Source organism: Cololabis saira, chromosome 1, assembly GCF_033807715.1.
Source record: "Cololabis saira isolate AMF1-May2022 chromosome 1, fColSai1.1, whole genome shotgun sequence".
Classification (NCBI taxonomy): Eukaryota; Metazoa; Chordata; class Actinopteri; order Beloniformes; family Belonidae; genus Cololabis; species Cololabis saira.
Window position 1 is genome coordinate 10,875,598 of NC_084587.1, and position 22,747 is coordinate 10,898,344.

Genomic DNA, 22,747 nt, shown 5'->3' on the forward strand with positions numbered 1-22,747 from the left:
TACTGTAAAGAACCACATTTATTCAGTTATACTGTATATGTACATCTTTATCCAGTTATTTACAACAACAAGGAGAAGATATTGGAGAGGGGAAAAAAAAGGTATAATCCGGAGTTCATAGAAATAGCAAATATGGCACTCGGTGATGTGAAAAAGTGTTTGTTAGTAAACTCAAACATTCATATGGTGCTGTTAGTGCTGTCTGAAACCATCTTGGCTTTATTAAACTTACTGTATACGTGAACAGCAGTAATAATCTGTTTGATTAAGCTTCGTCTGAAGATGTTAAAACCCTGTACTTGGATGATGTGACGTTAAAGGCAAACAGAAAATGTAATGCTTTATGGTGCTTAATGTCAACGTTAACATAAAACTGCTGGTGACAGAGCCGGTGCGCCCTGCTTCAAGTACTGTATGAAAGTTGGCTGTACATCTTTTATACACTCTGTTCAATGCTGTTAACAGCAACCAGAAATAAAAAAAAATAAAAAAAACAAAGAAAGGAAAAAGGAAAAATCAATTGTATCTTCATTTTCCAGTGAAAACTTGGAGGTCAAAACAGGAAAAATGAACAAAAGTTCATCAACATAGGCAGAAAGTGGCAACAAACTCAAAATGGAGGAGAAATAAAAACATCCATTGACATGCACTGGAAGAAACTGTCCTGTAAATGTACTGAAAGAGATTTTCTATCAAAGACTCTGACAGTGATGGAGCGTCACCTCCGACTCCCACCAGCTCGACCTCTCCCTTATGATGAGTAAAGTGCTTAAGGCTGAACTTTGATTACATATCAGTGAATTTCAACATTTCAAACTAATTTCCCAAAGTTTACTACATCCATCACATCTGTTTTAAAAATCCCAGGTAAACTCTGCTGACTGATTCTGTGTCTGTGGCCATCTTACCAGTCAATCTAAACCCTATTATTCACACTGTGGCTTTAAGCAGATTCCATCGAACATTCAACAAGGTGCTTATCAGCCAATTTGCTTGAGAATACTAAACAAATATTTTAAAATACTGTATGGCATATATTTAGGTGAACCAATGTCCTATGAGCAGACAGTGGACATGCAGTGCATTTCCAGAATCACTCCATATGTGCACAACCCTGCTGCCATGCAGCTGTTAAAAACTGCAGCTGTGAAACTTGGAAAACTAAAACCGTCTGTTTTTTTTTTTTGTTTTTTATTGAATGAAGCACTACCTTAAAGCTATATTTAAGCCTTCCTTTCATTTTTCACGTTCACAAATCCCCTCCCTGCACAGCTCCTCCCCACAGCTGCATGTTCTGTGATGGATTTGACCGTATGTGTTGATCCTGTGTCGTATCACAGCTACACTACGTCCCAGAGGCTGCACTTCACTTAAATCTGAGAGTTATTCTTAATTTACTATTTACATATAAATGGGAGTCTTCCACACTGGACACATCAGCACCATCAAATGTTTCCCTTCAGTGTTGGTTGTCCAAAACAGAGTCCTGAGAAGAAGAAAAAGAAACAAAAACATGTCAGTTCCAGCAGAAGAAGAGAAGGAGGAGAATCAATAACTGACTCCAAAGCAGTGGTTCTCAAACTGAGCACCCCTGGCCCAACCTTTTCCTTTTTTTTGTATGTATTTATTTGGCTGCTAGAAAGTGTTGCTTGCAGAACTAATGTTTGTTGATTAAACAAAAAGACAATTTTGCATCCGTTTTTCACTTTCTCCCTCACTGACTGCGTTTCCATGCAGTCAATAACCCTTTTAAAACCTGAATACTGGCAATAACCCAAATTTGCATGGCCATGTAAACACCAATAACCCCTTTGAAAAACCCGAATTTGCTCATATTCCGGTTTTTAAAAACCTGAATATGACCCCTGGGTTACTCCTTTTAAAAGCCGAATATTCGGTCATGTAAACGCCTAACGGAATATCCCCATCAAACGGAACAGGAATTTGTTTTCTGCACATGATCTGTTCACAAGGAATCCTGGTCTTTTGAGTCCAGGAAGTTCTTATGAACACAGAGAAACGCAAGACCAGCAGGAGACTAATCACTTCATAAATGTAATGAAGGATATGAACATTTTGGCATTTGTAGACGGTAGAAAGTACCGGGATAGCCAGATTTAAAAGAAGGTGAGCGAAAAGTTGCGCGAAGCAGCATTTGTTTTGAATTTGGATACAGGAAGAAGAAGCGGAAATGACGCTAATTTCGTCATCACATTCTCCGCGCGTCGCTGGTTTGATCGAGATATCCCGAATGATTAATTACAATGTATACAGGGATAACCCTGTTTGCTCACGCATGTAAACGGAATATTGCGAATGTTTCATTAACCGGAATATTAGCAAATAACCCAAATTTTGACTGCATGTAAACGTAGTCTGTGAGATCGGACTGTTCAATGAACAGAGCTAATCCGAAACACGAGACTGGGGGCGGTATCGAGCAGTCGGACCTGTTTTACAAAAGGTATACGATGCTTTGGCTTGCAGGTGTAATGGGAAATTTTGATCTTGTATGCGTTCACAATCCTGTTTTGTTGTGAACATTCCTATGCTGCCGAGGGCCGAGGTCAAGCTCCTTTTGACACAGTGCCTGGCATGGTTGTCAGGGTGATATATATGTTTTGTCTTTTGTTCCCAGCCTGGCTGAAAGTATAAGATAGCGTGTGCCGAAAACATCGGCGGGGCATTACAGGCTGACTGAGCGTCTGATCAGATCGGCACTGTGTGATCCTCCATTCATTGAATGTTTTTTCTTTTATTAAAACTCCAGAAAGACAGCTGATGTGTCCTGACTACTTTTTGAACACTTTATTGAACGAACAATAATTTTTGCCACCACACAGGTCAAGACTTTTCCAACCTGAATTTACTTTCCTCTTTAACATACTTTCCCCGCGAACCAAAACACAAATATCAACAAAGTCTTCCTAAAACGTAGTTTTCAGCTTCTCTTAAAGTCAAGCGAGAAACAGAGATTTCTTTTTTTGGGGGGGCAAATACATGAACTTTTTTCTTCTTTTTTTCTTCTGCAAAGGTTAACTCTTTAATGCCTGATATATGAAATAATACACGAAAACCTTTTTTTTTAAAGTATTTGTTCTATATTGAAATCAAAAACGTTTCCAAATTTGTCTTTAAAATTTGTAAATAATTTTTCTTGTCATTGATAATTGAGTGATTTTATGTATTTTTGTTTTATTTATTTGTTTGAATTTTATTATTTTGCAGGCTCATTTCAGCCTGTGATATTACTTTACTTGCATTCACAATTTTGTTCAAAAACACCTTTTTAGAAATGCTAGTTCTAAATTGGGGGAAAAAATCACAGACTCATGGACAAATATGACTTATTGCTTTTGCTCTAACGACCTGAGATTTGTATCTGAATGTTATTTACTTTTGAAAACAGTCTGATGGCGTAATTTAGTGACATAATTAAAATCAAGGCGCATTGAATATTTAGAGAAAAGAACAGTCTTTATCCTTGGTCTTTCTGCGGTGGAGGAGGGGCCTGGAATTTTTTTTTCATGGCAGGAAACGTTTAACTGCATTAAAATTGTTACTGAAGAACTCGACAGGCTCACCTGATACATCCTTCTTGCCTTTGAAATGTTTTTTCTGGAGGTCTTAGGTAAACAAGCTGCAGAAAAAAGGGCAAAAAACAGGTCATGGCATGAGTGATGAGATGAGAAAAGATCAGCGAACATTCCTGCAAAGCAGAGAGAAGCTCTCTAGGACATGAGCCCCCTGATGAACCTGAAACACTTTCACTCCTTAAAGCTGTTCCTAAGGCTCTACCAATGTTTAATAAAATCAACATGCATAGGAAAAACATGTGAACAAACACTTTAAACAAACCAAAGTCACAACCTAAGTTAAGCACGTCGGGACCTTTGTTTTTTCTATAATAATTAGTCCTGATAAGTAAAGGAAGATGACACCATAGACAACCTTTCGTGATGAGTGAAACAACAAAAATGTCACAGTTCTGCTCTGAGCTGTGTGTGTTTTCCTGTTTTAAACTCCCCCACATCCACCCGGGGTCCTCTTTGTTTCTTTTCATGACTACTCTTGTGTCTGTAGCTCAAGCTTCACCTGCTCGAATTTCCTGTCCCAGCTCTGTTGGTTTCCACTCCCTCATAATCCTGTTCATAGTTACAGTAGACGGGGGTGCAACTACCCACTCTCTGAGGGCTATGCAGACATATTAACTTCTCCCAACTTCTCAAGAGCCCAGTAACCCTTCAGTAGATGACTTGCTGGGTATATTTCTTGAATGAAGTCTCTGGAAACATCACAGGTCCTCAGGGCATATCTGGTAACTGTCTCCTCCATCGGCTTTTGCCATGTGCTGCATTTTAGTGATGAATTAAAATTTCTCAGACAAGCTGAAGATCAGAAAACCTGTCGGACAACTCTTGCAGGACTGTGTTGGCAACAGCGTTGAAATCCATGCGCCTAAAGTGCCTCTGTGGTTCCTCTTCATGATGACCAGTGCTGGAATTGTCATCGTGGAAGCTCTCTTGCTTCCTGAAACGTCTCTCTTTGAATTCTGGAGAAGCATCCATTTCAATGGGTATCCTGCTTACGATGTTAAGTGACTTCTGAAAACCCTCCTCTCTATACTTCAGCAAAGATTCTTTCACAGAATACATCAATCTAATGGCTGGTGCTTGGAGTGCCTTTCTTGCAAAGTTTATCTCTAACAATAAGTCATACCAAAGGTTTGACACTGTTGGAGGACGCTGCATCACATACTGTAGCAAAACGCTCCGGCTGTGGCTACAGCAGGAGATGAACGGAGCCCCGGCACATCTCTGTTGTATCAAAGCTTGGACACCTTTGTGTATTCCCCTCATCAGGGCTGGGCGACATATCGAGATTTTAATATATATCGATATATTTTCAAATGCAATATGGTACAAGACAATATCGTTTGTATCGATATAGCTTATTTTGCGACAAATTGACTGTACATCAACGCTGACCCCTCTCGCTGGTAAAAAAGTACCTTTGTGTGCTGAAACCTGACAGTGTTGATGGGTTAGTTTTCCTGGCACAAAATCTGTAAAATGTACAGTAGTTGACTTGTTGAAATTATTTGAGATTTTCTCAAAGAGATGCAATATCTGTTTACATGTTTTATTTGAGATTTGCACAAATGTTTTGTTATTTGCACAACTGTCAACCTCAGTGGAAAAGTCTGCCTGTTACTGTCTACATTGTATTAATTGTGTATTTTAATTTAATTGTTATGCAGGAAAGGGATATTTGTTTTATTTTATTCAAGAAGCATTTTTATTCTATATATGCAGGCAGTTTATTTTTGTTTCATTTGTTTTATACATTTTGATATTGTGCAGACCACTGTTAATAAAGGTACCTGTGTGACATTTGGCATGTGGCTTTGTATTAAAACTGACTGTTTTTTTAAGGGTTTGCCTCAGAAAAAATGAAGCTAACAGAGATGCTATGCTATAATGCTTTGGGGGAAACCCCAATTATGTCACAGAAAAAATATCGATATATATCGAGTATCGCCATTCAGCTAGAAAATATCGAGATATGACTTTTGGTCCATATCGCCCAGCCCTACCCCTCATATTAGAACCGTTGTTCTACCAGACTCTCCAGCACCACTGTCAGTGTATCTGTGAGGCCTCTCCCAGTTATGTCCTTCACAGCAGTGAAGCCCACAAAACACTCAGTGACCTTCTTCCTCTTATCTGTATGAACATACCGTATGATAACTGAGGCCTGCTCTTGCTTTGAAATATCGGGTGTGCAGTCCAATTCTACTGCAAAGTACTTTAATCTGGGCACAGATTTGACCTAAAACACATTCTGGATACGGATATGGAATCTAAAAAATCATTTTGAGTGCACCAGGACAGATATCCAGTGGTTTTTTTGAGGCAGCCTTTCTGAGATGCTCGGCCAGTGTGACATCATACCGTATGACCTCGAGGATACCCAGAAAATTTAGCTTTTTTAGGATTTCCCAACTGTGCATGTTTCTCCCTCAGTGGCAAGTTTCTTTCTGCAATATTTAGTCGAGCACTCGAGTCAACACACTTCTCCAGTGTGCCTTTTCAGCGGCCATGGCAATTCCATATCAATAGTTTTACCTAGGCATAAGCGGGATGCTAATTCTTTCCACGTCAGATAAGCTTCGGTGTCTTTGAAAGACACTGCCTGATATTATACCCCACCACAAGGCGTCTGTCAGCAACTCATAGCTTTACCAAAAAGTGTACATGCAAAACAATGGACTCTGTTATTACCGTATTTTCCGCACTATAAGGCGCACCGCATTATAAGGCGCACTAAATATATGGTAAAATACCTTACTATAGTGGCTGGGGTTGAGTTAGCATCTACCTGATGGAGCTGCGTTACAGGAAATGCTACAAAATCCTTCAGCAAATGCAAAAAAAAAAAAAACAAGAAGAAAAGTACCGTATGTCAAACTTTATTAACAAAATAAAAACCAGCTTTGCTCCGTCTCGTCAAAGTCGCCATTATGCGAGTCAGCGTCGCTGCTGTTGTCTTGAACGTCTGTGGCGATTCCTGACGTTTTTAGCGCCATTACTTCGGCGACACCAACTACATTATCCACAATCCCCCTGACTACAGTAACAGAAATTACCGTAATGATCATATATAAGGCGCACTGCCAGTTTTTGAGAAATTTAAAAGTTTTTAGGTGCGCCTTATAATGCGGAAAATACAGTACTTTTGGAGCACAGTAACCAATCCCACTCCACTTACTCTCAATTGGAGAGTTCTAAAACAGTACTCTTTGGAAAAACACCTTTTACTCTTGTCTGATCTTGGATATGACACATCAGGATAATTCTGTGTATTGCCTCAATGAGTCCCTGAATTTGGTGTGGTAAAGGCCATTCAGGTGGATCTTCTGAGTAAGACCTTGCCCCAGCCCTCTCCTCTGCACCTCTCCGTTCCAGTTTCTCTTCATCATCATCTGCACCTCTCCTTTCCTCTTCATTATCATTCTGCACCTCTCTGTTCATCTCCCTTATCTTCACAGTGAATTGGTTAGTCGGCAGGAATTCAAACCATCTATGTTTCTGTCCTCACAGTTGAATTATTCCTACCTGATGTCACCAGTGGTCTCCTCTATAGCAGACGCCATCTCCAACCTCATACCTGTCTCCTTCAGCATATGGTCAAACAAGCATTGTTTAATAGCTTGGAATAAATTGCACATCTTGCTAATGCAATATTTCGATATGAATAATATTTAAAAATTAGACACTTGATATCAAGTGGCTGTTCCTACACTTCCACCTGATATTAGACCAACCTGTCGTCTTCCCCTGTCTCTCCTGATTCTATATCTTCTTCTTTCTTTCTTTCCCTCCTTACAGTACACCTGAATCAGATGAACTTTGTGTTAAGAAGCTTTAAAAAACATAGCAGTCAAACCACATGTAAAAAAAACATGACATTTTAATTTGAAATGATATCCATATTGGATCAGTTTGGAAATCCTTTGGAGAAGTCGCTGCATCTGATGCAGTAAATCACAACAGCACTGTAGTATTATAGGCTATCCGAGTGAAGACATCTAAATTCAAGTGTATCATTCCCAAATTCTAAAATTTACCAGTTTTATGATGCAGATTCTAGTTGGTGAAAAAAAGAGATAACTGTGTGAACAACAAAATGGCTGATCACCATCATTTATCCAAAAAGCGATGTCTTTCTTTTCAACTTTTATTCACCCCTTTAGTCATCTTCCTCCTCATCACCATCGTGATTCATGCCTTTCATACATTTACAAGTGTTTTTAAATAAACTCAATAATATCTCATAGGAAATGAATCTTAAAAGTCACTAAATGAAATCATATCCCTGGCATCTAAATACTAGGTGAAGTTTTGAAAGAATGCAGAACATGTTTCAGTATCAGCTCCTTCCTCCTCTCCTGTCCTCTTCCTCATCATTCATACCTTTCATACATCGAATGTTTTCACATGAACTCAATATTATCTCATAGGAAATTAATCTAAAACATCACTAAATGAAATCATATCCCTGGCATCTTTGTTTTGAAAGAATGAAGAGTGTGTTTCAGTATCAGATCCTTCCTCCTCTCCTGTCCTCCTCTTCATCATTCATACATTTCCAAATGTTTTTACATAAACTCAATAATATCTCATAGGAAATTAATCTAAAACATCACTAAATGAAATCATATCCCTGGCATCTTTGTTTTGAAAGAATGAAGAGCATGTTTCAGTATCAGACCCGTCCTCCTCTCCTGTCCTCTTGCACGTTAGAGGGAGGGGCCGCTTGTCTCAGTCAGCAGCGGTATACGAGAGTTTGCAAGCTATTAGATTTGTGAAAAACCGTAAGATTAACGGTTAGATCAGTGTCTCCCAACCTGGGGTCCGGGCCCCCCCTGGGGGGGCGCCTGAAATCTCTGGGGGGGCGCCAAACTTTGTCTGCTTTGAGGATATGCAGTTGTAAAAATTATATTTGTGCATGTTAAATAAATAAAAAATAATAACACACCTAATGGAATACTGTAAGCCAAGTCTGTATAAACCCACGTAGTATTTTAAAATTACCAAAATATATTTCCAAGTTATTTAGCAGGATAAAAACTTAATATTGAATCATTATTCAACATTTAATCATACTACTACTCCGACAGGTTGTTAAAGGAAAAATGTTAAAAATGTTTGCTCTGATATTAAAAGAGACATTTTTCAGAAATTATTTTATGTCCTTGCAATTATTTTCTGTGCGTATTTTATACATTCGTGACACAAAATGAAGGTGAGAAAGACTAAGTCATATGTACATATACAGGGTAAACCAAAGAGAAATGTATCACAAAAACATAATTAATGTTCATTTTTTCAATTAAAGATTTGTAACGAATCACTTTACTCTTTTGGTGCTAGTATGTACGGGTCAGGGGGCCCGGCTGGTCTTAGACACAAGTAGGGGGGGCTCAAAGGAAAAAAGGTTGGGAACCACTGGGTTAGATGACACAAAGGCAGGTTTCTTTTTAGCTTGTTTAACGTTCGCTGTGCTTGTGGCTGCGGACAGACGGAGCAGATTAAATTATCGCGCTCTACATGTTCACGTTAATTCATGTTGAATAGGTGTACTGATAAAGTTTCGTTTTTTTTTTTACTTGCATAGGTTTTATTACACTTTACTAAATAGGAGCATCGGCGGGAGCATAACTACGAACAAGTTCCTTTATTTTTCTTGTCAAGCTCTGTAATCAGTACAGAGTTGCAAGACCGTAACCTGTCGTTAGTAGTAGCTTTAACTAACCTGTGGGAAGGGGTGAGAGGACGGGAGCCTAACTAGTGACATGCCTCTCTGTTATGGATCGTATCATTTACACGTGCACAAACAGCTGTTCAATACAGAAAATGCCGACTCAAAATATTTTTCCCCCATCGCTTTGGCGCCCCCTCTAGCGCCACATATACTGCATACCCACTTTTTTACACCACTGTCAGTAGACGATATATCCTCTTATTGATTGTTAGTGAAAATGATAAATGTAGCATGGAGAAAACACCAAGAACCATTTGGAGGTTAATAAATGGCTTGGAGTAAATCCCATACAAAAGATCAATTGACTTTATTTCCTCGTTAAAATTACAGAGGACTGATACAAGCAAAAGGGACATAATTAAATACAAGCAAAAGTGCTTGTGATTACTTATCTGACCAATATCATGGTCAAATGTCAACATTTTAATGAAATAAAATCTGCAGAATGATATCTGATACCTTAATTTTCACATTATTGTAATTAAGACACACATGAGAATTTTCTGCTCACTCTGTTCATTTGAACATCTTTGAGGCCTCAAGTCAATCTGTCCACATCTTTTGCTATTTGTGTCCCGTGCCCTGCCTTTGGACCTCTCAGATGAACTGTGATCGTGACAATTGAGAATTGTGACCTGATTTTGGCTTGATGAAGCGTAATGAGGTCACAGAAGTTCAAACTATTCATACCAGAGATATATACTACAAAAATCAGCTAGTAGTAGGACAGGAAATCTGAGGGTTCACCCAGTGAATAACACTCTGTTTGTGAATCCAAAGAGTGGATATAATTTTACAAGGATACATCCTGTTTCTGTAAAGGCTCATGTCAGACCTTAAAACAAACCGCCAGCAATTCCCCGAAATACATCTGAAACAGGCACTTATGAAGATAAAGAGTTTCACTGAGCCTGATTTATCCTTCTGCGTTTATACCATATAGACCATAAAAATAATGGATGAAGTGGATGAAGTATTAGTCATGTGCCCCCACTGGTTTCTAACTCTAACCCTTTCTATATATATGTATACATATATATATATATATATATATATATATATATATATATATATATATATATATATATATATATATATATATATATATATATATATCCTAAATTAAAGTGAGTTTATATGGAAGATCTTTACTACCTACCAGCTCTCTCTCACAGCTTCAATGTCGCTCACGAGATTCTGCGCCAAACAAATCCCAAAAATCTAAAGCCAGAGAAAAATAAAGGTCGGGTTAAATTGAGAGATATTGTAAGGGCTGAGCTGTAAGGAAAAAAACTGATCACACACGGGCTCTACCTGCAATAGTGCGATTCCAATGAAGATGCCTGCGACTACGGTCAGGTTGTCCTGTAGCCACTTCTCAAACTGGGGGACACAGCCTTTGATGTAGATGAAGGTCCTCTGCTCAGAGTCCTGATGGAGAATTTACAAGTCAAAGCAGTTTTACAGCCCAACTATCACATGCTAAATAGTGATGCACCGATTGTTCGGTAACCGAAATTGTTCGGCCGAAAATGGCAAAAAAACACTTTCGGTGTTCGGTGGAATAAGTGGGAAAAAAAAACGAACAATTAATAACGGCGTTGTAATATAAGGAAATAGACTGGCCGCTCCGTAACTGTTGCGCACCACATAAATCGTTGGCCAACCAAAAACTAACCACATAAGAATTTTACCTAACATTCACCAGCAGGTGGAACAAAAACAACATAAATCAATCTATTACAGGTGCGTTTAGATGACGAAATCAAACAGCAAAGAGCGGGGAGTGAAGTGGTGCGGTGCAAACATGTCAGCAGTGTGGAAGTATTTTAGAGTGGCAAAGAATAATACAAGAATGGCTGTTTGCAATGAATGTTCGGCTCAAATATCTAGAGGGGGCACATCTGCAAAGTCTTTCAGCACTACAAGTTTGATTTATCATTTGAAATGATAAAAAACCCTGAGCGCTTTAATGCATTTTTATTGTTTTAAGGCCTATGTTACAATGTTCAGTCAGTTAAGCCTAACGTAAGCTCAAAGATGGCCAAAAAATGTATTTTGCTAATTTATTTATTTTAAGTTATTGTTCTTTGCTGGTATAATGTCTCCTGGAATATTTAAGAAATGCTGGGAAATTAAAAAATGTTCAGTTTTTTATGTTCAACAAATGTTTTCTACCTTGTAATTTTGTAAAATATTTTTTTCTTTTAAAAGCATGCCTAAATCAAATTTATTTGATTTATGCAATGGTGAAAAAATTGACAAAATAAATGAAAAACTGCGAAGAACCATGTTCGGTATTGTTCGGTATTCGGCCAAGTGTTTATTATTATTTTCGGTTTCGGTTTCGGCCACAAATTTTCATTTCGGTGCATCACTAATGCTAAATGAAATACATTGACTTGTACTGTAGGAATTACCCTTTCTTTGCATTTCTTGATATCATAATAAACTTAAATAATAACATGTTTAACCTTTTTCATCTTTTGGGCTCCTCCAAAAACCTTTCACAATAAAATCCCTCAAAGGTTATTCAAAGGTTATTGTATTCCCAATAAAAACTCAGCTCACAGTTTTCCTGCTCCGACTCTTACACATAAGAGCAAGACAACAGCCTTTTCTTTACATTACCCTACCATGGAGTGCTGCCAAAGTTAATGATGGGGGGAGGGGAGAGGGGATTAAATTTGCATCGCATTGCTGCCGCATGAGTAATACCACACCACACAAAGTACTGATGGAGAGCCAGCTGCTCTACTCTGCAGAGTGGGGAATTGAGGAATAGGCTGAAAGAGGAATACTGTGATGAGGGTGGAGTAACTGGTGAGCTCATACATCCTGAGGGAAAAAAATAACCCAGAGAAAAGTAGTTTCTGCTCTTTAGGCTCTTTTATATCACTAGTCAACTGTGAGAAAAGGAACTGAGTCGCATTTCTAAAGTTAATATTTGCAACTCACCGCTTTCGCTCGGATGTCGTATCCACACTGAGTGTTAATCACATCCTCCTGTGGAGAGAAGTGGGTTTAAACTTATATAAACATTGCAACATCAAGGCATTTTGAATGAAAATGGAAACAAAGACTTTTTTCAGGGTATTACAGGACTGTCTCAGAAAATTAGAATATTGTGATAAAGTTCTTTATTTTCTGTAATGCAATTAGAAAAAAACAAAAATGTCATACATTCTGGATTCATTACAAATCAACTGAAATATTGCAAACCTTTTATTATTTTAATATTGCTGATTATGGCTTACAGTTTAAGATTAAGATTCCCAGAATATTCACATTTTTTGAGATAGGATATTTGAGTTTTCTTAAACTGTAAGCCATGATGAGCAATATTAAAATAATAAAAGGCTTGCAATATTTCAGTTGATTTGTAATGAATCCAGAATGTATGACATTTTTGCATTACAGAAAATAAAGGACTTTATCACAATATTCTAATTGTCTGAGACAGTCCTGTATTTTGCTGCTTAAACAATTACTCTTATTTCTAACAATGATTATTTGTGTCTCCTTGTATGTATGTACTTCCCTCGAATTGTACTTGGAACAAAAAGCCTCTCATATGTTTTAGTCTCGTCCAGACAGACGCAATTAATTCTAGAATTTCAACGATTACAGACGATATTCTGGGAGTGGGAGGCGATGCGCTGCTTTGCACCAACTCTAGCCGGGACTCGTTCCCTTGTCACAGGACGAACACTGCTGGCTTGTGCTTGGCAGCATGTGATGCTGTCAGCTGAACGCTTAGCTACTCGGGCAATAACTGAACTCACTGATTCAAACAGCAATTTTTTCTCCTCCGGATTTGGACGGAGGCTGGAAAACAACACCGTGATTAAGGCCCTGTTTACACGGAGCAAAAACGGAGGCGTTTTCATGCGTTTTGGCCGTTCGTTTACACGAAAATGCAGCTCAAAGCCCCCAAAAACGATAATTTCTGAAAACTCCGGCCAAAGTGGAGATTTTCAAAAACTCCGTTTTCACGTTTGCGTCTAAACAGAGGAAAATGGAGGAAAACGGAGGAAAACAGAGGAAAACGGAGATTTAGAACGTCACATTATGCACCAGAAACTCACCAGCGTCATTTGTGCGACCTGTGTTTACAATTAGTTTGGCCACCGTCAATATTTTCTTGTATTTTACCTGTTTTATATTCTATATAAAAGACTCTCGTTCCGTCTTGGAAGTAAAGCCTGAATTATGGTCCCGCGTTAAATCGACGCAGAGCCTACGGCGTAGGGTACGCGGCGATGCGCGCCGTACGGTGTGCGTCGCCGCGTACCCTACGCCGTAGGCGTTTATGGTTCCGCGTTGGTGTAACACGGAACCATAAATCAGCCTTAACTGGAAGTTACACGTGTCATTTGTTGATGTTTTTCCAGGATTCTGATTGGCTGGCATGACGTTAACAGCGTTTTCATGCGGGTCCGTGTAAACGAGGATATTTTTGAAAACGTAGAGGGGAAAATATCAGTTTTTGTAAATACCCGGCTACGTGTAAATGCGGCCTAAGCTTCCATCACCGGCCGATTTTGAATGCAGATCATAAACGTAAATGCATTTACGACTTTGCTTGAGTGCGATAGCCACTCGTAACGTCATCACATCGTTACATTAAGCTTCTGCTTATTTACTGGGCTCAGAGAATCAGCACAATGGCACATAAAATATAACAGCAATGGCTCTTTGGGAGTTGTTCCGGACACTGTCATATTTTTGATTTCTGGATCATGCTGCATATTCTTAAATGACGTGAGGAACTGTCGCTTCGATACGTCACGCAAACGTTGCATAGGCTATGCGTCCTCGCCCAAGTACCGGCACAGGAATTGTGCTGTGCTTGAGAACCAAATGGAAAACTCACACTGGCCTAACAAACCAGACTTTGGTATGTGGGGATTTCATAGTAATAGTTTTATCTTCAAAACACGTGTGACTGATTTGACAGTTGCTGATAAGAACACGAATCTTGACATCTTGCATTTTGATATGACTTGGCTGTACATCCAAACACATGATTGCGTTACTGAAAAATAAATAAATAAATAAATAAATAAATAAAAACAGTTGTTTTCAACTTGCTATAAACAAATGCATTTAGTTCATCCAAGAAAAAAGGTAACAATTAAAATGTGGTAACAATTGAAGCAACACCTTAAAGTATAACCAGAACCATTTTATATATGAAATACCGTATTTTCTGGACTATAAGCCGCTACTTTTTTCATAGGTTTTCAACCATGCGGCTTATACAAAGCCGCATGGTTGCGGTGCAGCTATTCTGTGGATTTTAACAAAATAAATGCAAAGAAGAATACGCTACTTCTTCTTTAGCAGATAGAAGAAGGTAGAAGCAGATTTCAAACAGATATAAATAAATACCAGTTATTTTCTCTTGGTTCTGTCCCGTTTTAATCAGCAAAGTTGCTGCCGTGTTAAAAGACACTGTTAGGAAAGGATCTATTTAGGTTCATACGTACATCATTTACAGTTCAACATCCTTCTGTACATGTAGTAAATATCTAATCTAACAACATAAATATCTGCGGCTTGCATATCTTATTTTTTTTTTAAATAGAGCGGATGCGGCTTGTATGCAGGTGCGGCTTATAGTCCAGAAAATACGGTATATATTTTGTATAACATTTCCCTTTTTTTAAGTACACTAAAATTCATTTTAGTTGAAGTGCATGTTCAAGGATTTTCTTTTTTTTTTAATTGAATTTTACCTCAATACTTTCCACAAATAATTCCTTTGCTAGAACAGCATGCACTCAAGTCCAGACAACTTTCATTAAAGAGATAGAAGTGGGATCAGTGGAGTGAACAGTGAGAAGCAATGAGAGTATTATTATGTTAAAAATAAATGTGCTGCTTAAGGTCTCCTCCCATCCGCTTTCTGACTTTGCAACGCGGGCAGAGTCAGGGACGTCTAAACATTGAGGTCTTGACGTCCTGTTGGAAAGCAGCCTGGACCTTCTGACATCGTCAGTCAGTCTGCCTTCTGGAGGTCACAGATAACAAAGCTATCTGTCAGCAGGGACGCTGAAGACACGTCCCTTCCTACTCCTAGCAGGCTGCATGTTAACCCTTGTGCTGTCTTTGGGTCAAAATGACCCAATTCTTCTATCCTTCTTTCCTCCTGCCATGCTCTCTCCTTCCTTCTTCCTTTCCTCTTTTCCTCCTTTTTTACCCTCCTTTTTTCCTTTTTCCTCCTACCTCCCTTCCGTCATTCGTTCCTTTATTACCCTCTTTGCTTTTCCTTCCTTCTTTCCTTTCTTTCTCCCTTCCTTCCATCTTTTCTCCCTTCCTTACTCCCTTTCCTACTTCCTTCCTTCTTTTCTCCTTTCTTCCTTACTTCCTTCTTTCCTTCCTTCCTTCTTTTCTCCCTTCCTTCCTTCTTTCCTGCCTTCCTTCCTTTTTTCCTCCCTTCTTTCCTTCTTTTCTCCATTCATTCATTCCTTCCTTCCTCCCTTCCTTCTTTTCTCCCTTCCTTCCTCCCTTCCATCTTTTCTCCCTTCCTTACTCCCTTTCCTACTTCCTTCCTTCTTTTCTCCTTTCTTCCTTACTTCCTTCTTTCCTTCCTTCCTTCTTTTCTCCCTTCCTTCCTTCCTTTTTTCCTCCCTTCTTTCCTTATTTTCTCCATTCCTTCCTTCCTTCCTTCCTTCTTTTCTCCCTTCCTTACCCCCTTCCATCTTTTCTCCCTTCCTTACTCCCTTTCCTACTTCCTTCCTTCTTTTCTCCTTTCTTCCTTACTTCCTTCTTTCTTTCCATCCATCTTTTCTTCCTTCCTTACTTCCTTCTTTCCTCCCTTCCATCTTTTCTCCCTTCCTTACTCCCTTTCCTACTTCCTTCCTTCTTTTCTCCTTTCTTCCATCTTTTCTCCCTTCCTTCATTCCTTCTTTTCTCCCTTCACCCTCCCTTGACCCAAAGACAGCACAAGGGTTAAAGCGTGTTGGAAAGTAGTCTACACTGTTTATAAAAAACAAACACAACTTAAAACTACATTAATTAGTTTTTTTGTGTTTTATCATAAAGGACTGGAAAAATCTACCGCTGGATCTTTGGTGCAGCAGGAAAAGGGCACGCCGCATTTCTCACGGCTCGGGTTGGTATCGGTGCAGTTGAAGTAGATATTCATATTCCAGTCGTCCGCTCCAAAAGCTCCACAGCACTCCCACTGCAGGGTTAAACAGACACAAAAAAAAAACCTCTAACATATGTCAACAATCCCCCTGAAAATGAACGACCAATAGTGAAATCAGTCCAGAGGATGAAAAAACCCAGCGCTCACATATTCCTGAGTGAAGTCTATCAGGTTCTGCAGATCGATATCATCTCTGTAAGCCCGAATGTTGTTGTTAATGAAAAAGTTGAGCTGATCCTTGATCCAGTCTTTGAAGACAAAGGCCAGGACTCCTGCGGTCAGCTCCAGAAAGAAGATGATACCCAGGAAGACGGAAAACTGCAGGGTAGACGCATTCACGGGTCTATGACTTTAGCTGATGTTATTAGGAAAGCAGAGAAAAGAAAAGAATCTGGAAGCTTTTACGGGACGTACAAACTTGAGCAGGAAAGAGTTCTCGCGCAGCGCTCCGATGCAACCAGCAAAACCGAGGATGAACATCACCCCGCCCACCACGAGGAAGAGCCAGACGGGGTCGAAGCCCCCCAGATCAGTGATGGATGAGATGTTGGAGAGAACACCCTGAAGAAGAAGCACAAGAATTTTGGAGCCAGTTAGACGTGTCACAGCATTTAACAAGAGGTAATATAGAACCTAATTTAAGGAGACTGTAGCTGTGTTCGAAATCATCCACTCGTTCACTCACTCCCTACTCCCTACATAGTGTACACTACATAGTGCACTACATAGGGGATGACCAGAGGAGATTTCGGACACTACAACGTACATTTTTTTAACGTGTTTGCGTCAGTAAATGCGCCGGATGTTCCTGTGACGTAGCGGACGCGACATGCAACATGTAAACACTCCGAACAGCTCCGGGATCTGATACTTCTGTGTCAATAAATTGTTGAAAATGAATGGTGTAGAAGTGTGCTTTTGTCAACTACTGTTGTGTGTTCCAATCCTCAGCTATAACTGCTCACGACATTGCACGAGCTAAAACCTATTTAGCACGTGCGACCTACCGTTAGCATTAGCTACTGGCTGCTGGCATTTAACCGACGATTGCTTTGATACATCTAAGAAATATGATTCCTGTGGTTGTTTGGGTGCTTTTTGCACAACTCCTGCTTCTCAGGCACCGGCGGAGGCAAAGACAAAGGCTTCTTAGGGGTTTACAACCCAATTTGTTGATTCGCCAACGTCCCCCGCCTCCTGTTCAGCTGCCATTTTTTCTTCTTCTTTTTTCTTCTTCTCCTTCTTCTCCTCAGACAAAACATGACGCATTGCATTGTGGTATACGGGAGTAAAAAGTAGGGTACATGGGTTGTACACTAACTTTTGCGGTGCATTGTGGGTATTTTATAGTGAACGAGGTAGTGGACGAAATGTAGTGTAGAGAATTCGAACAGCACTACAAAATGGCGTGCACACTATGTAGTGCACTATATAGGGGATAGGGGGCGATTTCGAACACAGCCTGTGGCAGGGTGGAGAGGCTGACGGGCCACACCTGTGTCCCGTCAGCCTGAGTGGCTGCAGCTCCTCCACCCTGCCACAGAGACATATTCTAATTTCTTACTTTTTCTTTGCTTGAGAGAATATATGTATTCAGGTACTTGAAGTGACAACCAAATCTAAAACCGCCAACAAAACACAACCATGACTGCGTTTACATGCAGTCAATAACCCTTTTAAAACCCGAATATTGGCAATAACCCGAATTTTCACAGCCATGTAAACACCAGTAACCCCTTTAAATAACCCGAATTTGCTCATATTCAGGTTTTTAAAAACCCGAATATGCAAGGAATGCAAGGAATCCTGGTCTTTTGAGTCCATGACGTACTTCTAAACATGGAGAAACGCAAGACCACGCCACACTTTTGGAGTGAGGAGGAGACTAATCATTTTATAAATGTAATGAAGGATATGAACATTTTGGCATTTGTAGACGGTAGAAAGTACCGGGATAGCCAGATTTAGAAGAAGGTGAGCGAAAAGTTGCGCGAAGCAGCATTTGTTTTGAATTTGTATACAGGAAGAAGAAGCGGAAATGACGGTAATTGCGTCATGATGTTCTCCGCGCGTCGCTGGTTTGATCGAGATATCCCGAATGATTAATTACCATGTAAACGGTATATTCCCAATGTTTTAGTAACCGGAATATTAGCAATAACCCGAATTTTGACTGCATGTAAACGTAGTCCATGTTGATCAGTGAGCTGCTCAGATTTCCAGGGATCTGTGACATCACAGACTCCGATCAGGGTAGAATGCTCACTTTTATCTCACCTAAATTCATATCAGCTCAATCTCATATTCATAAAATAGTCTTCTTCTCCAAATACATGAAGCCTCATAAACTTCTGTCAGGATCGCGATGGAAAATTCCACATTCCTAGGACAAGGCTGAAAATAGCTTCAGATTTGTAAATTGTTATTCTTCAGAAGTATATACATGTCGCTATCGTCTTCACAAATCCCCATGAGCGAGTTGTGGTTTTGGCTCAGCTGTAGGGGGAGCTGTGCGGAAACGGTTTAGGTGATTGCAGCTGCAACAAGAGGACTTCATTCAGCTGATTACAGTGTCTTCTATTTATATTTAAAGATTCTTTTTCCATCACAGATCTTGCTTTTGTTTTGCTACCAGGGAAAAGTATGGCGATCTCCTGTATACAGTATGTATGCCCTGCAAATTGTCTCCATTCTCTGGACTATGTATCATGGTGCCTTAAGGTTTGTCACTGATTGTAAAGGCCTCACTCACCTCTGCACCTTAAATGCTCGAGTTGAGTAGCCTTCTCTGGCATCACGCCGCTTTACACATTGCCATATTTTATATCTATATTCATATTTTATATTTATATTGGCAGCTTCCTACCGCACTTGTTCTTGTTTTAATGTCAATCCGGAGCCTTAGTCCTATTGCATTTTATCTGTGTTGCTGTGTGATTCCTGTGTGTTTTGTAATTTTTGCAACTTTTTATGCTGCTGTCTTGAAAACATTCCTCAGAGAGTTTGGTGTGTTTTTCAGCCATAATTAATCCTGCATCCCTGTGCGATAAAATATAATGGACGAAAATGCCTCCACACCAACTGGGCCTAATCAAGTAAGTGATTATAAAAGTCTTCATAACGCATGAGTGACATCGTTAATTGTACCATGTTTTATGTTGGGCTCAGATCGCATGTAACAGTGCAGTGCAGCATCGCTTCTTCAAAATGTAGTTCCTTGTATGTTTTGTTGTTGAATCTAATTTTGCATTATTAATTTCTGCATTCGTTAAATGGAAAATGGGAGGGCTGCTTTGTCGGGTGGGGCAAAGAGAAGGGTATATTTCTTTTTATCAAAGTCTGCAAAATAAGTAAATTCCCAAAATGTCGGAGTCTCCCTATGATGGGTTGCTTCTGGTACTTTCAGGGAAATGCGTGACATACTTTTTGGGAACCGGTACCTAGGCAGCTTGAAAATCAGTAACAAACTGGCTTGATTTTCACGTTCAAAATTTGGAGATTTTTACTCTTTGCAACTTTTTTTTGTGCATGTGTAACTTTCAAGCACACAGACTTATGATTTTAGACTTGAACATGAAACTGAGGAGCAGTTCCTATTATCTTTGATAAAGCACCTTAAATTCTATTGTTATTTTCCAGAAAGTAAATAACAAATAATAACTGCATTAAGATACAATGAAAACAGTCATTAGTTGCAATCTGATCCGTAGGACTAGGGTGCAATCAAGGACAAATACTAGTCACATGTTCCTCAGTGCAGATCAGGACACTGTTTACTCCGTCTGTGTCAGGACAGAGAGTACCACGATGAAAGAATCTGTGAAACGTATCACATCCATTCAGGATCCATTGTTCATGAGGGCGTTCCATAGGAAAACACGACATTCCTTTGTAATTCAGTAAAGCCACTTTGGCATTCCATGCAGATGGAAGGGTATGAGTCAAAAAACAGTGTAAATGAACTGTTGATTATTTCCAGATGTGAGAAAGTGAATGTATTTATACAATTATTTAATGTGGCTTCTAATTACACGCATGAAAAATACCCACCTTTTCATTCCATGCCCACAACCCGATGGCCAGGAACGCCACGCCAAGGAACTGGCGGAGACGGGACACAAAAGAGCAGAGTTATTTAGCTGTGACGGCAGCATGTAGCCACCAAGCACACAAGCACACAGAGAAAACCTCAGACTAGAGTTTCCTGGCAGCAATCCCTCACTACATATTTCTCATCCTGGGCTGCAGAGTGAGGAAACTCCTACATTAGAAAGTATCAGCAGCCTGAACACGCTCTGACTGTATAATTTCTCCCCTACAGGGTGGAAATTTAAAGAGATCAAAAGCAGGGATCAGAGGAAGGGGCTGACATGGTATGGAGTGGTTATGGCTTAGTGATCAGAGTAGGTTGTCTCTAACTGGGAGGTCTGTGGATGGATTACAGCCGTGTTGAAGAGTCTTTGAGCAGGACAGTGAACTCTACTGCCTCCAGTGTGCTCTTTGGCGGGTGAGGGTCCAAGTTCTCGTATGATAATGGTACTGTGCATACTAGGACACAGCAGCCAAACTGTTGTAACTGTTTCAAAAGGGGACTCAAGACTTTTTTTGTTCACCAAGGCATTTGCCTAACCTTGCTGTGCATAGGTGACCATGTTCTGACTTTCTTTTTTTCTTGCAATTTTAGTCCATCTTATTTTTGCTGCTTTTTTAACCTGTTTTTATTGTAGCACTTTGAGATTGTTTCAAATATAAAGTGCGTTATAAATAAAATGTATTATTATTATTATTATTATAACTGTAAGATTTTAATAATTCCTATATCCATCCATCCATCCATCCATCCATCCATCCATCCATCCATCCATCCATCCATCCATCCATCCATTAAATATATATACGCTTATTCCAACACATGGTCATGGGGAACTGTTGAAGGCTATCCCCGCCCACTACGGGCAAAAGGCTATTGGCAATGTATTATTTATATATTACAGTTTAGTAATTAAGTCTTTTCATAAATCGCTAATTTTACATCTTATTTTTGCTGCTTTTTTAACCTGTTTTTATTGTAGCACTTTGAGATTGTTTCAAATATAAAGTGCGTTATAAATAAAATGTATTATTATTATTATTATTATTATTATTATTATTATTATAACTGTAAGATGTTAATAATTACAATATCCATCCATCCATCCATCCATCCATTAAATATATATATACACTTATTCCAACACAGGGTCATGGGGAACTGTTGAAGGCTATCCCCGCCCACTACGGGCAAAAGGCTATTGGCAATGTATTAATTATATATTACAGTTTAGTAATTAAGTCTTTTCATAAATCGCTAATTTTACTTTGTTTCAGCTCCTTCATCGAATAGCAGACAACTAATCTCATTTTTAGCCACTGAGCTTTGACAACTTGTGGCAAGCATTTCTCATGCTACAAATGAATAGAAAAACAAAACAATTAATTAAAGGGGACCTATTATGGCATCTAATACCCATTTTAAACAGGCATTGAATGTCTTAAAAACAAGCTTTTGATTGTTTTTGTTAAATAAATTAGAAATTCAGCCTCTGAGCCATGTCTTTATCATCCCAGTCTCTAACCTCATTCTCTATGCGGGATTCTGAGTGGGCGGGGCTATGATAATGAGGTTCTGTGCTGATTGGCTGCCTGAACGACGCGATACACCGCTATGAAAAAATGGCGGAAGCTCCGGCCGGCGGAGTTAGTTGTGGACGTGGTTTCACGCATCGGAGGCCAACCTATGTAAATCGCTCCCGTTGTTACGTAACACTGGATGGATCATCCGGGCGGCTGTACAGACACTGCAGAATTTGGTTGCTTTACTCCTTCTCTGAGTTGGCAGGGACCACTTTATATATGTTAAAGCAAGAAAATACGTGTTTTTCATAATAGGTCCCCCTTAAATCTAAGAGTGGACTGGCAACACCACCAGGGTGCTCTCAAGGCAGAAGGTTTAGACTCTGGCTCCTGGATGGAGTGATGGATGGAGTGATGGATGGATGGATGGATGGATGGATGGATGGATGGAACTGGGGGTGGTAGTCTAGTGGCTACAGAGGTGGCAGAATGGCAACCAAGATGAACGACCTTGGGCCCTTGAGCAAGGCCTTAACCCTAATTGCTCCATGGTGTGTGTCTCAGATGTAAGTCACTTTGGATAAAAGTGTCTGATAAATGACAGTAGTATTAGTAACTGAGAAAAAAAAATTAAAGCTAACTGCTATC

At 39.5% G+C, this 22,747-nt stretch overlaps 1 protein-coding gene across 1 annotated transcript in view; it reads right to left on the reverse strand.

Annotated features, from left to right (window-relative positions):
* Window positions 1–22,747, reverse strand: part of LOC133459025 (tetraspanin-5) — a 28,215-nt gene continuing 5,468 nt past the window's right edge. Inside the window, exons 2-10 of the mRNA XM_061739068.1 lie at window positions 20,537–20,587; window positions 16,901–17,047; window positions 16,634–16,804; window positions 16,394–16,519; window positions 12,286–12,333; window positions 10,642–10,758; window positions 10,487–10,548; window positions 3,585–3,640; window positions 1–1,486 (exon numbers count right to left, since the gene is read on the reverse strand). Coding sequence (XP_061595052.1) covers window positions 3,628–3,640; window positions 10,487–10,548; window positions 10,642–10,758; window positions 12,286–12,333; window positions 16,394–16,519; window positions 16,634–16,804; window positions 16,901–17,047; window positions 20,537–20,587 — 735 coding nt within the window. The 3' untranslated portion in view covers window positions 1–1,486; window positions 3,585–3,627. The remainder of the gene's footprint in view (window positions 1,487–3,584; window positions 3,641–10,486; window positions 10,549–10,641; window positions 10,759–12,285; window positions 12,334–16,393; window positions 16,520–16,633; window positions 16,805–16,900; window positions 17,048–20,536; window positions 20,588–22,747) is intronic.